General features: G+C 36.2%; 2 protein-coding genes across 2 annotated transcripts; both read right to left on the bottom strand.

Moving 5' to 3' along the window:
* Positions 1-1,513: 1,513 nt before the first annotated feature.
* On the bottom strand, positions 1,514-5,577 carry LOC131984546 (major histocompatibility complex class I-related gene protein-like). Its single transcript, XM_059349395.1, has 7 exons — positions 5,267-5,577; positions 4,813-5,079; positions 3,886-4,164; positions 3,365-3,667; positions 3,185-3,295; positions 2,882-2,899; positions 1,514-2,709 (listed from the first exon to the last, which is right to left on the bottom strand). Exons 1-7 carry the CDS (start codon positions 5,313-5,315, stop codon positions 2,639-2,641), a joined length of 1,098 nt encoding a protein of 365 aa, XP_059205378.1. The 5' UTR covers positions 5,316-5,577; the 3' UTR covers positions 1,514-2,638.
* A 1,547-nt stretch (positions 5,578-7,124) lies between these two features.
* Positions 7,125-15,719, bottom strand: LOC131984541 (H-2 class I histocompatibility antigen, Q9 alpha chain-like). Its single transcript, XM_059349390.1, has 6 exons — positions 15,560-15,719; positions 12,752-13,018; positions 10,755-11,033; positions 10,072-10,374; positions 9,104-9,205; positions 7,125-8,391 (listed from the first exon to the last, which is right to left on the bottom strand). The coding sequence occupies exons 1-6, from the start codon at positions 15,609-15,611 to the stop codon at positions 8,270-8,272; spliced, it is 1,125 nt and encodes a 374-aa protein (XP_059205373.1). The 5' UTR covers positions 15,612-15,719; the 3' UTR covers positions 7,125-8,269.
* Positions 15,720-15,928: the final 209 nt, after the last annotated feature.

Below are 15,928 nucleotides of genomic sequence, written 5' to 3'. Positions count from 1 at the left end.
GATCTTTTGTTCTAACTACTCCAAGCCAGACAATAATATTCATGATTATTACACAAACAAATCAATCTGTGTCACATCTTTTATCCAGACATTGTAGTATTTATATTATTTGTTACTTTGAGGCCTTATCTCTGGTTGACCAAACCTCTTTCTGCTCTCTGCTGATCAATACCTGAGTTTATCACCAGAAGATCCAGTTACAAAGATCTCCAAGGAATGTTTAACTGTCAGAAAAACAAGGTAATACAACCAGTGAAAAGGACTGTTTGCTGCTGTGACGTTGGTTCAGTGAACATCTGATGTGGTGCACATTTAAACAGGTTCCAGGATGCTGTTCAACTATTTATTTAGTCAGAGTGGTTTCACTGTCTGATCAACAGGAGGATAGATGGATGGATGGATGGATGGATGGATGATTTTTGCCATACAATGAAATGCAAAAAAGAATATAACTTATCTGAAAATATCAACAATAGTGTTACTAATAAATCAGGTTACTCCTTTACTCACTTCATTAATGCATCCACAGTGGTTTCCATTTACTCAAAAACAGGAATAAACTCAGGAATCTAGTATAACAAGAACACAAATCCATCCTCTTGGTTCTGGCTGGTGTTTGGAGGGACATCAGAGGGAATCACAGGCCTGGAGGGCTGGCTTTATAGACTTGGGGGGAGTGGCAACCTCCTGAGTGACAGGGTGATGCTACGGGCTGTTTAGGGACTTGTGATTTAACAATCAGTACAAACATCTTGAATATGGTGCATTCAGTGTTATTTGGTCACAAACAAATAGTCACAACAAGGCCAAGTAGATGTGAAAGTAAATAATATCAGCTGTGAAGGAACAAATGCAGAGCTGACTGGAAAAGTGAAGCAGAGATTAAAAAGGTGATGGTACCTGGAGATGCCACATGACAGAGGAGAAGCAACGAGAGGAACTTCTTCATCTTCTCAATAAAGGAGTGTAAACAGAGACAGGTACCAAGAGAGACGGCTCACTGACCTCTCAGTCCCTGAACCTGTCAGGTGATTCAGTTACTGCCACGCCCCTTTAGGAGACGAGCTGCAGGTCCGATGGGAGAAATAAAACTGGGCGCAGATTATGATGTGTAACATGATTTAAAGATTAATTTTGGAGTGAGGGATACGGAGGGAGAAGCAGGTTAGAGAGTTTAGATGAAGTGATATTGATGAACCTGACTCTAAAGACTCTAAAGGAAGTTGTAGCTGGAAAGACTGAGGAATGTTGCTCTGGCAGCTTGTTTCACTGCAGTGACTTCTCTCACAGCTGACTCATTTCAGAGTTATGTTGCTCTCTAGTGGTAACATAAGGAAACACACTCTAGCCTCAAGATTAAAGGGCACTCAATGATTCACAAAAAATTGCTGCAGGAATATTTTTGTAGCTGTATTCCTCCATCCTCACTCATTTAACAATTTAAGAACTGAAGAAAAATGAATCTTCAGATTTAAATATAAAATAAATGTCGACACATATATGAAGTTACTGAAAAGCTGAAACTTTATTTCCACACAACAATCTGTGATTATGTGTACAAAAACACTGTTAGTCCTTTGTGAAGCCACACTTATTCTATTTTACACCACAGCCATGAAGTTGCTAGAAGGCATCTTTTACAGAGCTGTTGAACAACTGATTTCTTCTCTAAGCTTGTGTGGAGATAACTCTGCTCAGTCCACACTGATACCAATCTTCTCATCCAGCTATGTGACAATACTGCAGTCTCAGGTAATATTCATACTCCACACATGAGTATATGGACTCAGCAAAACATTTAAAATAGTTTTTTTTTTAAAGCAAAGCATCAGAACTAAAACTAGAGCAATACATTTGAGTTTGACATTCATTAATGGTTATTAATACAGAGTGAAATGTACCAAAGGTGAGATGAGGATTCCTACAGAAGCCCAGTATTCATTTAATGATGTTTTTACCTTTAATCAGGTCCTGCAGTTGGCTGTCATCATAAATGTACGGAGCAGGTGAGACCATTCTCTAACCCCGACCACATGGCTTAAAGCTGCCTTTAAATCCTTCACTCCCCCAACCAAAGAGCAGATACTCAGCTGCCTGATATCTACATCATATCTGCATCAGGCTAAACTACAGTGGCTGGCCCAGCTGGCTGGATGAGCAACTTGATGTTGTCCAACCACATCACTGTCTATCTGCTTCCACTATCAATAGCCACTCGTTAACAGGGGCTAAACTTTTTATCAATTAAAAACATGGTCTCAATAATCCATCACAACAGCTGATTTTGAGAAAACATTCAATGTCTACATTCTGTTCACAGAAACCTGTAATTCACGTTATTCTAAAGCCATAAAATAATACTAAAATGATCAAACACACACATTGGACATGCTTAAAAATCTTGGCTAGGAAACACATAAATGTAAAATTAATGATAAATAAAATAGAAGTTATACGTTTGTAATGAGAAATAACACTATTTCACTTTAAAATATCAACCACACAAATTATAACTATTATACTATAATATAGTGATATATTATAACTACTTGATTTTTGTTGTAGAAAACCACTTTTCAGTCTCTTTTGGGTTAGGGTTAGGGTTATAAAGATATATAATGTGACACATTTCAAAGTTTCACTGTTTCACGTGTTGGTCAGACACACTTGGATTCAGCTTCTCAGAGAGTTCAGAGCTGTTGTCTGGATCTGTGAAGTCAGAAACAAACTGTTAGTATGAAACTGTGTAAATCTGCTCATCCTGCTGTTTGATTGACTGTAAATGCAGGAAACAGTCATAAAAATTAACAATAATGTGAACCCTTTATTAATCTACAGTATAAAGTGTGTCAGACAAGTTGAAAAAGTAAGTTTTACTTACCAGATGGAGGGCTTTTGGCTGAAATCAAAACAAAAAACAAATAATTTCAGTTGGAAATGCCAGAATATATGTTGCCACATTTTGCCAGGTCAAAACAATCCTCTCTTCTATTCAGTCAGAGTGAGAAATAAATCTATTTAACACTTGTATTATATACAACAATATTAAGTTGTCTTTTCCAGACCTTTTCCCTCATTACACCCATGAAGTATGTGAAGTTGTGTCAGAAACCTCACTTTACTTCTCCTGAGACAGTGAAGTAGAATTTGCTTCATAATAAGTAAAACCATCATTATTTCTTACCATTCTTGTGTTTCCTCCAGAAGAAGAGTCCAGTGATGCAGAGTGCAAGAAGCAGCATCAATCCCACACAAACTCCAATAACAGCAGCAGCAGGAAACTCTGAGGGAGAAACTGGAACCAACACAGAACATTCTCACTTTGTCTCCTCTCCTGGATGGAGCTGATGTTGACGCCACTTACCTCTGTTGGTCCTGATCACTGCTTTGTCCAGTCTGGTGACGATGTCGTCCTTCACACCAGAGAGATGAAACACACACTCGTACCTGGTCCAGTCTTCAGGTTTGACTGATGAGAGGTCCAGGTCAACACTCATCTGGAAGGATCCATCGTGGTTGGGGAGGATCTCTCCGAGCTCCACGTCCTCATGAAGCTCCTCTCCATCTTTCCTCCAGAACATCATGGCTGCCTCAGGGTAGAAACCTGTAGCGTGGCAGCTGACTGGAGAGGAGGGAGTCTTCTGGAGGAGAGACACTGAGGGAAGGTCTGCAGAGAGGAGAGAGAAAGGGAAAAATGAAGAAATTAAGAAGGGAGAAATCAAGATAAGAAATGGAGAAAATTTGAGACTGAAGCAATAAAACATATATTAAATCAAATCAATGACAATACAATGATAGTTTAGTCTCAGCAAAAGTGGTTGAGTTTCAGCAGGCTGTATAAACATTACTGTGTCCATGAAATGATATCAGGTCATGTGATATTACCTTTTCTCAGCAGAGAGCTCTTGCCATAGTCCACATACATCTTCAGCCATTCAGGGAATACCTGAGTGAGGTAATACTCATTGTCTTTTAATCCAACTTCATCAGAATCCCATCTCTGTTTGGTGATGACAGCCTGTGGTTGTGGAGCGATCCATGTCAGTGTCTTCAGGTCCAATGATAAAAAGTCTTCTCCGTTATAACCATACTGATTAAAACCATTAACTTCTCCAGTCTCATCATCCCACTCACAGCCACTCATCCTCTGTAAAATGTGATCACCTGAGAGAGAAACAGAGACTGAAACATGATGTACAGATGATATCTCAGGTTAAAAAAAGATGATCTTAAACATGTTGTGCATGTCATGAGGTTAGTCTCTCAGTCTTGTGGTGTGCTCATGATTCAAGAGCAGATAATCAGTTCACTTTTTATTCAAATGACTGACATCAAACTGTCACACACAAAGTCAAAGTCCTGTTTAGTTTGACCTATCTATCCACACAGACCTCTCTCTACATGAACGTATTTGTGATCTGACAAAAACAAACATAATTCTGGAGAAAATATTTTCCCCTAAAACCTAATTGATTATGTAGTTTTGTGTTATGGGAACATCATTTTGAGAGACCAGGGCTAACATTAGGAAATGACCTGGTCTCATGGAAATGTTGAAAACCTGATCAAATACAATGCATGATGACCATAGGATCAAACATTATGGTTTAACTGGGTTTCAATGGGGACATTTTGTCCTTAAGGTTCAGAGTGTCTGTTCTGACTACACAGGTTATTATAGATAAGATTATTATTGGAACTGATAATAATAAAATAAAATAAAGCTGCCTTAACACAGCTAGATAAATAATAATAAAACTTAAACAATCAAAGCAGTAAAAACATATATTATGACAGTACTGCATAGTGTACCTCCACTTTGGTTGAAGCGCTGCTTCAAAAGGTCAATCGTGGCTTTGAAAAAGTGAGCCCCCTCAAGACATGCTGCAGTGTACCACTCCAACTGCTGAGGTTCATTTTTTAATACTTTTCTCATCCAGTCCTGTTTCGGTTCAACGATCTTTTTATCACTGTCGCAGTAACCGATCAGTAGTTCATCAACCATTGCAACAACCACAAACTCTGGGACATTTTGGAATCCAGAAGATGCAGTTGTAAAAAACTTCACGGAGTGTTTAACTGTCGGACAAACAAGGTTTTACAATCAGTACAAACATCGTGAATATGGTGCATTCAGTGTTATTCGATTACAAACAAATAGTCATAACAAGGTCAAGTAGAAGTGAAAGTAAATAATATCAGCTGCGCAGCAACAAATGCAGAGCTGACTGTAAAAGTGAAGCAGAGATTAAAAAGGTGATCGTACCTGGAGATGCCACATGACAGAGGAGAAGCAACGAGAGGAACTTCTTCATCTTGTTTCAATAAAGAAATGTAAACGTCGACGTTAGACTGTTAGAAGCTCGACTGCTCACTGACCAGTCAATTCCTGTACCTGTCAGGTGGGTTTAGTTACTGCCACGCCCCTTTAGACGCGGGGCAGGTCTATTGATTACTACGGGAGAAATTTAAGTGATCGCAGATAATGACCGAGTCTTCTAAATATTCTGAAACAAAACGGCATTTTTCTGAAAGACAGGTCAGGAGAGAAATAACTGCTCGAGACCTTTCCGTCTCAGCTACTCACTCTTGCGAGTGACTTACGGGTCTGTATGGAAATATTAGTACATTGCTGACTGACACACACACACACACACACACACACACGCACACACGCACATTACTTTTGTGAGAAAGTCTTAAAAATACTTATTTTTGGGTAGGATAGAATTTGCCTTTGTATTGGGAAATAAGTGCGCACACTGTACTAATTTAATAAAAGAAAAATGAATGAAAACATAACTTTTTGTATAGTTGTATACTGCATTAATAGTGTATGGTCTTTGGTGTCTGCCTTGATAGTAGAGTGCTGTGGTAATGACTCATTAACTAACCCTGTTTTGTGAACAAGTAGGTTGTTTAACAAACCACACATTCATCTGATGAATTATGAGATTTATGTTAAAAAAACAAACAAAAAAAAACAAAAAACAGACAGTCCCCAATAGATCATGATGACCTGCTGGCTAAATGACATGTCTCAAAATTGTATAATTTACCATATATTTCTCTTATACAATCAAGGGAAACGCAATAAAATGGTGTTAATAATTATAATGATTATTACACAAACCAATCAATCTGTATCACATCTTTTGTCCAGACTTTGTCATATTTATATTATTATTATACCACCTGAGGAGTCACCTGACTCTCTGTTGGTGTCAGTTTGACAAAACATCATGATGATCCATAACTCTGGTTATATGTATTTATCAAAGTAAGAACAATAGAATAAATTAAAATCAAATATTAATGTATTTAGTGTCAATGAAGAGCCTCACTGCTCCATGAAACCTAAAAATACCTTTAACAAAGCTGAATCCAGGAAAACAAACAAACTGTGAACCTCCAACAAACAAATAACTCTTAACTGTTGACTTTTTCAGAAGCACAATACTAATTACCCTGATCAATACAAGTTGTAGTTAAATGGAGGCTGTTACACTCTAAACAGTAATGTTCTCAATAACACAAACACACAAACACAATTTTTTGGGGGCATTTTTCAGCTTTATTTGATAGTGGGAGAGAAACAGAGTGAAAGCGGGAGACTTGGAGGAAAAGGCTCTGAGTCAAATTCAAACAAATAAATAGGAGCCATAAAAAGAAGCTTTGAAAGAAACTAAAATTAACAGTTTCACAACTTTCAGTGTTCCTTTTTACTGACACCTGATAAAAACTGACAAATAAAAACTTGTCAAATAAAGAAGCTTCAATTTAAGAAAAAAGGTTTATCTGATAGAAATTAAAACAAAGTTTACAAATCCAGATTACACAATTCATTTCATCTTTATATTATATTGACACGTGATAAAAGCTGACAATTAAAAATGAGCCATAAAAAGAAGTTTTGAGAGCAATGAACAAAGAAAAGTTATTTGAAAGAAATTAAAACAAAACATTCTAGAAATCCAGATGAAACATTTATTTTACAGCTTTATATTTTACACACACCATATCTTTACATGGTTATTTACACACTGGTGGACTTTTTAAGTGAAGAACAGAATCCAGTTCACCAAATTAAAACTGAATAAAAAGAGCTTCTTCTCCATAAAACCTTGTAAACCAGATCAGAGATCATCTCCACAACATGACAGAGTTTAGAAGTGTTGTACGGGACATGACAGGACTCAGAGAGACACCAGCATCACACAACAACAACACATGTTGTCCAGTGTTGTGTCACAGGGTTTCTGGATTTAAGATGTTTAAGTGGAACACTATAAATATTAAAACCCTTGAGAAGCTCACCTTCCACTTCAGGCTTGTGTCTAATATTTATACTCACCACCAGTTTGTGTTAAACCATATCTGATGAATCTGTTAACCAGGAAAATGTCACTCATTTAAAAAAGGTTTGACATTTGGTCTTTTCTTTGCATTATATTTCAATTACAAAAGAATGATTTCCTGAGAATTCAAAGCAAATTAAATGATTGTTCACTTCAGAATGAAACACAAAGTCGTTCATGGTTCTCATATGTGAGAAATTCTGCAGAAGTCAAATCAAAAATGTTTTGTAAATCTCATCAGAGAATCAGACATTTTACATAAGCTTCATGTATATAACTTATAATAAAAAAACAATGGAAGTGTGTTTGCCCCCAGCCATCCTTTGTTAATATTACACTGATTATTGCACAATGTTTTATATTAGTATTTATGACCACTGTTTTATTAACCATATCTGCTAAATGTCCCATAGTGCACTACAGACACGGTGCAAAATGTTTCCATAAACCTAAAGACAAAATGAAAAATATATATATATAAACTTAATTATTTACCAGAGAGGTTTGGAGGGTTAAACTCCACAAAGCCTCATATTTACAGCTTCATTTAGACCTCAAATATCCACAATTCATTAACTTAAGTGTCCACATTTTGTAAACATTTAGTTAATATGCTTTTAAAACAAATTATTCATATTTAATTTTTTGTTTCATTGATTTGGTGTCAATGTTTTTCTTAAGGTTCATATTTGACTTTTTAATATTTGACTTTATCTGACCTGCTGATGTGAAGGTTTCTGAAAGAATCTCTGCCTTTCTCTTCACACTTTTTATTAAACTCTCAACTTTGTTATGGAAAATCTGAATAAAGTCAAATATTTTCTTTAAAGCTACATTGTGTCACAAAAGTTGAATAAGAAACAATGACAGAAAGTTGAAGGCGTCTTTGTTGAACAGCAGGTGTGAAAAGTTCACGTCTCCTGAAGCAACCCACTTTGTGCAGGGTTGTGTGTTTGGCCTTCAGGGTTTTCTTTTCCAGAATTCAGTTTCTCAGAGAGCTCAGAGTTGTTTTCACAGGATGACTCGCATTTGCCTGAAAAACAAAACACACATCATTTTAGTCGTCACAACTGCCAAATGCCAGAGTATCTTCTAACACCTTCTTCTCTGTGGACATGATCCCCTCTTCTATTCACTCACACTGACAAATTCATCTCCTCTACGTTTCTTTTTTTAACCCACTTAACTTCTTTAATAATCACTTCTTTCTTACGTCATCGTACTAAAAATCATTTTAGGATCCAAAACCAGTTCCAGAGTGTAAACCTTTATGTTGACACACGTTTCTTTTCCTCAACACACAGCTCACTCTGACTCCTCTTGAAAAAGGGTTTTATTAATCCGCTGTCCCTTCAACTAATAATAAACTAAAATACTCTCCACAACACAGTTAAAAACGTTGTGACTCCACTCTCTACCTGCGAGCTCCTACCTGCCTTAAAGTAGCACACAACTGTCAGGTTGTCTTAATGGGACATGAATGTATTACCAGTTAAACACGTCAAAATAAAACAACTTTACTCTAAACTGACATTAACCATAATATATGATGTATATAAGGAAATAGATTATATTTAGATAGATTATTATTTAGCTGTTCTGGTCCGATTATCATGACTCTGCTCTCAGCCGTTCACCACTTACTGTTGAAGATTGTTTCTCTTTCACAATCTGAATAAAAGCCTCAACTCACAGTCTGAAATACTTTAAAAAAGAGAGAAAATCTCTCTGTTTGGGTCTCTCACCTTTCTTCTTTCTGCAAATCAGGACTCCAATCACAGCGATGAGGATGAGAGCAAGAACAACGACTGCAGCGATGATGATGGCGGTCATGTCAGTGGGCTTCTCTGTGGAGCAGAAAACAACAAGAAATAGTCACAACGTGAACAGATGAAGCAGGTCAGAAGAGAAGAACGTCAGTTTGTCCACCAGAACACAATCCTGTAGACATTGTTTGTTCTGCTGTTGTTATTTTTATCCCTTTTTATCTGAACATATTGTATCTATTTGTTGTTTGTTTATTCTTGTCTATAGCTTTGTTGTCTTTGTTTAGCTGCATGTCTGTGTTGGTTTCTGTCCCATATTTGGTTTTTGACACAAACTCTGTTTTGAATGTTAACATCCTCGGCCAATAAACTTGATTCTGACTGATTTACTGATAGATACGTTCTTTCATCAATTTATTAAATTATTACATTATTCAGCCTCTAAAACTGGCCAGTAGTTCAGTCAACACAGTGATTATTATATTTTATTCTCTCTGAACTGTGGATACAAATACAAATGGTTACAAATATTACCTTTATTTTAATGTATTATTTTGATTTTGATTTATAAACGAAAAATAACTTAGAAAACGTGATAAAAAACATTTAAAATGTAAAAATACATTTAAAATAATTATGATAAAAAATATATATATATTATTATTTATATATATTTTTATATTAACCAAAGCTTAAGCAAACATTGTACAGGCAACACAAAACAAACTGTGGTAATAATTCTGGGTCCAGAAGTGGGTAAATGTGTTGGTTTAATACTTAAAGCAGAAGAGAGATTCCAGATTAACTTTACTGTCATTCATATTATTCACAGGACAACAGTACGATTTCTGATCTAAGTCTTAAAATTATAAATAAAAAAAATAGATTCAAGAAACTGGAAACAAAACAATATGAGGAAAGAGTTAAAAGACAGATAGAAGTCTCACCTCTGTTGGTCCTGATCTTTACTTCTTCCAGTCTGGTGAAGATGTGCTCCTTCACACCAACCAGCTGAAACACACACTCGTACCTGGTCCAGTCTTCAGGTTTGACTGATGAGAGGTCCAGGTCAACACTCATCTGGAAGGATCCATCGTGGTTGGGGAGGATCTCTCCGAGCTCCACGTCCTCATGAAGCTCCTCTCCATCTTTCCTCCAGAACATCATGGCTCCGTCAGGGTAGAAACCTGTAGCGTGGCAGCTGACTGGAGAGGAGGGAGTCTTCTGGAGGAGAGACACTGAGGGAAGGTCTGCAGAGAGGAGAGAGACACAGTTTATAGGTTCTTTATTACTATCACTACCTTAATACACTATAGATACAGTATCTATACAATGTGAATATGTCTCATTAATTGATAAAAGAAGAGAGACAGAAGGAAAAAGACAGATGAAGAGAGGTGAGACAGATTAAAAAGTGCAGTGGACAGTGAGTGTGAGAAAGACGAGTGGGGATAAATGTGATGAGTCAGAGAAATAAAGAGACCAGAGAGAAAAAGAAACGTGTTTAAACTGAGACAGATTCAGCCTCTGTATGGTTTATATTTATTGTAATGTTATTTATGGTTGGAAACACAGAAGGCATATTAACATTGTGGTGTTCATTAAACTACATCAGGTCATGTGACTCTACCTTTTCTCAGCAGAGAGCTCCTCCCGAAGTTCACGTACTTCTTCAGCCACTCAGGACAATACTGGGTGTAGTAGTGCTTGTTCTGAGCTATCTGAGCTTTGTTATTATCCCACTTATGTTTGGTGATGACAGCCTGTTGTTTTGGAGCAACGTATATCTCTCTCTCCAGGTCCAATGATATGAAGTCTTCTCCATCAAAAGCGTACTGATGGTAACCTTTGACCTCACCAGTCTCATCATCCCATTCACAGCCATACATCCACTGGTTAATGTGGACACCTGAGAGACAGAGAGACAGAGACACTGCAGTAAACCAGAGTGAGATCACAGCCCAGTCATCTATTACCAGCTGATATCACATCTTTACCACAGAGACACACTGACCCACAGACACTAAGACACAGAATCTACACCTCCTGCTGTTACTGTCTCCATGACAACCACTTACAGCCAGTCACCATGTGGACAGTGTGGACGTCTCAGAGAGAGACAGAGAGGCAGAGACTGCTGGGAAACAGAGGGACATCCTAACACACTTCATATCCTCTTTTCTTTAACCACAGAGACACACTGTCTCCACGGAGACCAGCAGTTTGTCTCCACTGTTGAAGGTGGTGTGGCTTCATGTGAGCTGCAGGAACAGACACACACACTGAGGTGGAGTCCTGATTATCAGACTCAGATTAAACCTGAACCTGGACTGAACGTTACAGCCACTGAGACCCTGCAGCCAGTGGATCAGTCCAACAAAGTCCTCTTCCTGAGAGAGACTACAGACTAGACTGTTTCTGTTTAATAAAAGACTTCAATCATTATTTGATTATCAAAATTTGTGTTGATTTTTTTTTTTTAATCAACTAATCAATTAATTGAGTGATTGTTTCATCACTATAGATGTTATTTATGGAACAGACCCATCATGGTCAAGTAAAGTTAATCTGATCTAATCTCATCTGTAGTTCTACTAGATATTTGTGTCTTAAATTAATTACTGTTGTCATTGATTACGTAACAACTATTTTTCAATTAATCAATAATAGTTTACACTGTAACATGTCAAAAAATTGTGAAAAACGTCCATTAAAAGTCCCCAGAGCAAAGGGAGAAATCGTCAATTTGCTTTTTTTATCTGACCAACACTGAACAGTTTTTAGTATAAAATTATATAAAACAGTAGATCATTCTCATATTTGAGGAAAGGAAACTAGAAAATGTTGCTGAATGCTGAATAAGAGACTTCAATAATTATTTGATTATAAAAATCTGTTTCACTTAAGTTTCTGTTGACCACCAAAACGATTCATAGACTAACTGTTTCATAACTATATACATATATTATGGCCTACACACACTGTGGTGAAGTAAATTAAACAAATATAATGTGTACTTCTACAGTATATAAAGGTATATTATGGGATGGACACACTGTGTATCAGTAGGTAGAGTGGAGCTGTTAAACTCTTTAAACCTCTGATCTGAATGAGACGTTCACTATGTCGTCCTGTCAGCAGCTTTATTAAAACAAACCGCTCCTCCTCTCATATGAGGACCCATCAGAAGCAGCCTGTGTCCCCTTTACAGTCCCGGCTCCACACTTTGAGAAACCAGGCAGTAATGTTCCTCTATCAGCTGTGTGTTGTTAAAGTGTTGTGATCAACAGGTTCCTGCAGTAGAGTTATTATGGAGCGACTCACTGTGGGCAGTTCAGTCGAGTTATTCTGATCTAATCTAGTGGAGATAAAGTGTTAATAATCTCTGCTGGTTATTATGGGATGGACACAAACACTGTATCCATGTAGTACAGCAGCATTCACTAGTCTCACTGTCTGACTGGGCTTCAGTCAAGAAAAGCTCTCAAACACTTTCATCTGAGAATGGTGTGTGTGTGTGTGTGCGTGTGTGTGTTAACATCTGTGTACTAAAATACAGAATGAAAAATAAAAATATACAACACAATAAACAACATTTTATCAGTAGAAAGTGAAACATAAACAAACCTCCAGTTTGGTTGAAGCGCTGCTTTAAAACTTCAATGTTGTTTTTGAAGACCTGCTGGGTACCCATCAGTCCCTCAGTCTGACTCTGCCAGTACTGAGAATCTCCTTCTGTGGCTTCGATCATCCAGTCCTGTTTGGGTTCTGCTTTCTTGCTGTTACTGTCATAGTGAACCATCTCAATCTCATCAACATAACCAACAACCACAAACTCTGGGAAGTTTGGGACTTGAGACGATCCAGTGTAGAAATACTGCAGAGAGTGAGTCACTGGAAGAGAAAAGAAGTCATCATTTCAGTTTTTATATCACAGTTTCATTAATAACTTAATCTTATTTTCTTTCACACAGAATGAAAAACAACGACAATACATTTGAGACCTCCTAATAATCTGTTTCACGCTATAATGAATACAAAAATACATTTTTCATATTTTAATATTTCTGATTATTTTATCTTGAAAACTGGATTAATACTGAAATAAAAGATTAAACGAGTCACATATTTACATCATTTGTACTCGACTCTCATTGACTGAAAAAAATATTCTAAAAACAAGGGTCATTTATTAATTTAATACAGGAAAAAACAGTTTAGTTTCCAGTCAGTGGATCATTTATTCTTCAGGATGCATCATTAGAAGTTAACGCTCCTCATTATTGGATTAGTTTGAAATCTGAGATCACAAACCTCTGACCAAAATATAAACGCAGCAATTTCCTTTTCTATAGTTGACAAATTTGTTGACAGAGGGTTGGTGGATTTTCCAAAGTTTGAATATAACGTAATTTTTTTCAAAAATAAAACCAACAAGAAAAAGAAATATCTGACCCGTTGCTCCCTCACTTTTATATTTCTTTATCTATGTAAACTGAAGGATTATATTTAGGTTTCACTCTCAGTATCAAGATGAAACCAAATTGTTGTGTAAAACCAAATGTTCTGTATTTAATGACAATCCCAGATAACTCTATATTTAATATAGCTTTAAATAATAAGATGTTTATCCGTCATGTCGTCATTCTGTACAGTTTTAGTGTAGTATCAGTCATAAACTGGTTTAATATCTAAATTCCCTCCATCATGAAGTGATCATTATTTGCTCTTAGTCCCGATACTAGAAGTCTTTACAGATTATTTTAAAGTTTGAACAGAGTAAACTTTCTACAGTTTTCTATGAGTTTTGCTGATCATCTATTTAAGAATCCTCCACTGTCCTCTGTTGTCTGAATGCATGTAGATCAGATTTCTGTGTTTAGATGAACTTTAAAAAATCTGCACTGGTAAACGTTTAAAAAGAGCCTCAAATTGAGTTAGTTAATCTCTATATTTGACACATATTTATCTGCAATAAGCTGATATCATAAAATAATATTCATGGCTGATTTATTGGTCTAGCTCTACTAAACAGTTTGACAAACTACATTTAAACAGATGTGTCTTTCAGTACGTGAATTTAAACTGTGGAATTATTTTGGGAACGGCTTAAAATATGTATATTTTTTAAAATATAATGCACATTAAGAAAATATATGAAGGACAAATAATATCACAATATGAATTTAATAACTATGTTTAGTAGGCTGAATATGTTTTTCTGTGTGTACATGTGGTCAAATTATTCTCACAAATAATCAATGTCTACTATTTATTTATTTATTTATTATGAGGGGGCCTGGTTATATAATGTTACTTTCTTCTTAATTCTCTTTAATAATAAAAGATTATGATTTAGTTACAGATTATAGTTTATGTTATGTTTTGCAAGTGTACATTGAAGTTATATATTTATGTAGTTAATATTAATATTGTTCACTAATGCGTGTAAACAGAATTACTAAGACTGTAACATGACATATTTATATTGTACCAACAAAGCAGGAAGTTGTTTGGCTTCAGCAGGAAAACAAAGATATCAACTGACATCCTGGATAAAAAAAATAATAAAAATAAAAAAAAAACCTACAATATTTTTCTCTGCATAAGTGTGCATATACTTTTATATTCAGCTTGTTCTGAGTTCAGATAGAGTGTTTTTCTTATCATACAGTATTAGGTCTTTGGACACATGGGACTCCTGTATTTCCCTGAATTATAATGGACTCTAGTGCTAAAACAGCAGTCCATGTACCAAAAAGACTAGATATAGAGAGATAAGAAAAACTAAGTGTTCAGATAAACGGGTTGACCCAACATGACGTCACATTTGTGTTCAGGAAGTCCCGAGAAGACTCCAACAGGAAATTAAACATTTCAGTCGGAATAACAGCGACACACTTTTATAATATAAACTAATATGTTGAATAAGAGCACTAAATATAGTTATGGACAAGAACCGTTTAGTTTAAAATTCTTTCTTCATGTTGTTGTTTTATTTATTTCTCTAAATGTGGGCTGGACTGTTGCGCTGCAAAGTCATGCTGCCATTTTAACATTAACATGGATCAGACCGTTTCGGTCTTAATGGTCCTGATAGAAAAAAAATAATGAGCCGAATAAAAGATATAAAAGTTCAGGAAAACACACTTCTGCCATTTTCAGGATTACAGTATTGACTATCCCTCTTTACTAAAGTTCATCAGGAACCGAGAAATCTTTTTATAGGATCATTCAATGAGGTGAACAGACAGGATTTACTAACGTCAACTTTAACATGATGGTTTGTTACTTATTCATATTTATAATATGCACAGAAGTCCAGGAAATAAACAATCAGACAATCGTAAAACGCTGAACTCATAAATACAGTATAGAAAGACATTAAGCATTTTTTTTCTTTTACAATAAAGCAACAAAACAATGTTAACTCACTTGCCGCAGCGCCATGCAGGGCTGTTACCAGGACAACCAGAGCAGCCAACATCTTCACTGTGACCGTCTGAAGATTCAGCAGAGTGAAGCTTTGTGTGTTTGTCTGAAGAGAGAAACAGAAATCGTCCTTCCACCTCGAGAATCAGGGTTGAAATGAGGCTAAAACATGAGACTGTATGAATAAAACATGAGGGGGCGCTGACACAAACCTTCGTCTGAGCCAATGGGAATTTATTCTGAGCATGACGTCACTTGTATCTCGCTAAAACAGACTGAGACAGGTTTTGAACGAAAAAGTGCTTCAGTAGAGTCTTGTTGTTCTTTTGTTCTGTATGGCTGCCCTGGGATTAAAAACAGTCCTGATCTAAA

The sequence above is a fragment of the Centropristis striata genome, chromosome 14, assembly GCF_030273125.1.
Source record: "Centropristis striata isolate RG_2023a ecotype Rhode Island chromosome 14, C.striata_1.0, whole genome shotgun sequence".
In the NCBI taxonomy this organism is placed as follows: domain Eukaryota; kingdom Metazoa; phylum Chordata; class Actinopteri; order Perciformes; family Serranidae; genus Centropristis; species Centropristis striata.
The sequence above is the reverse complement of the archived record's forward strand: the minus strand, read 5'-3'. Positions and strand labels throughout refer to the sequence as shown.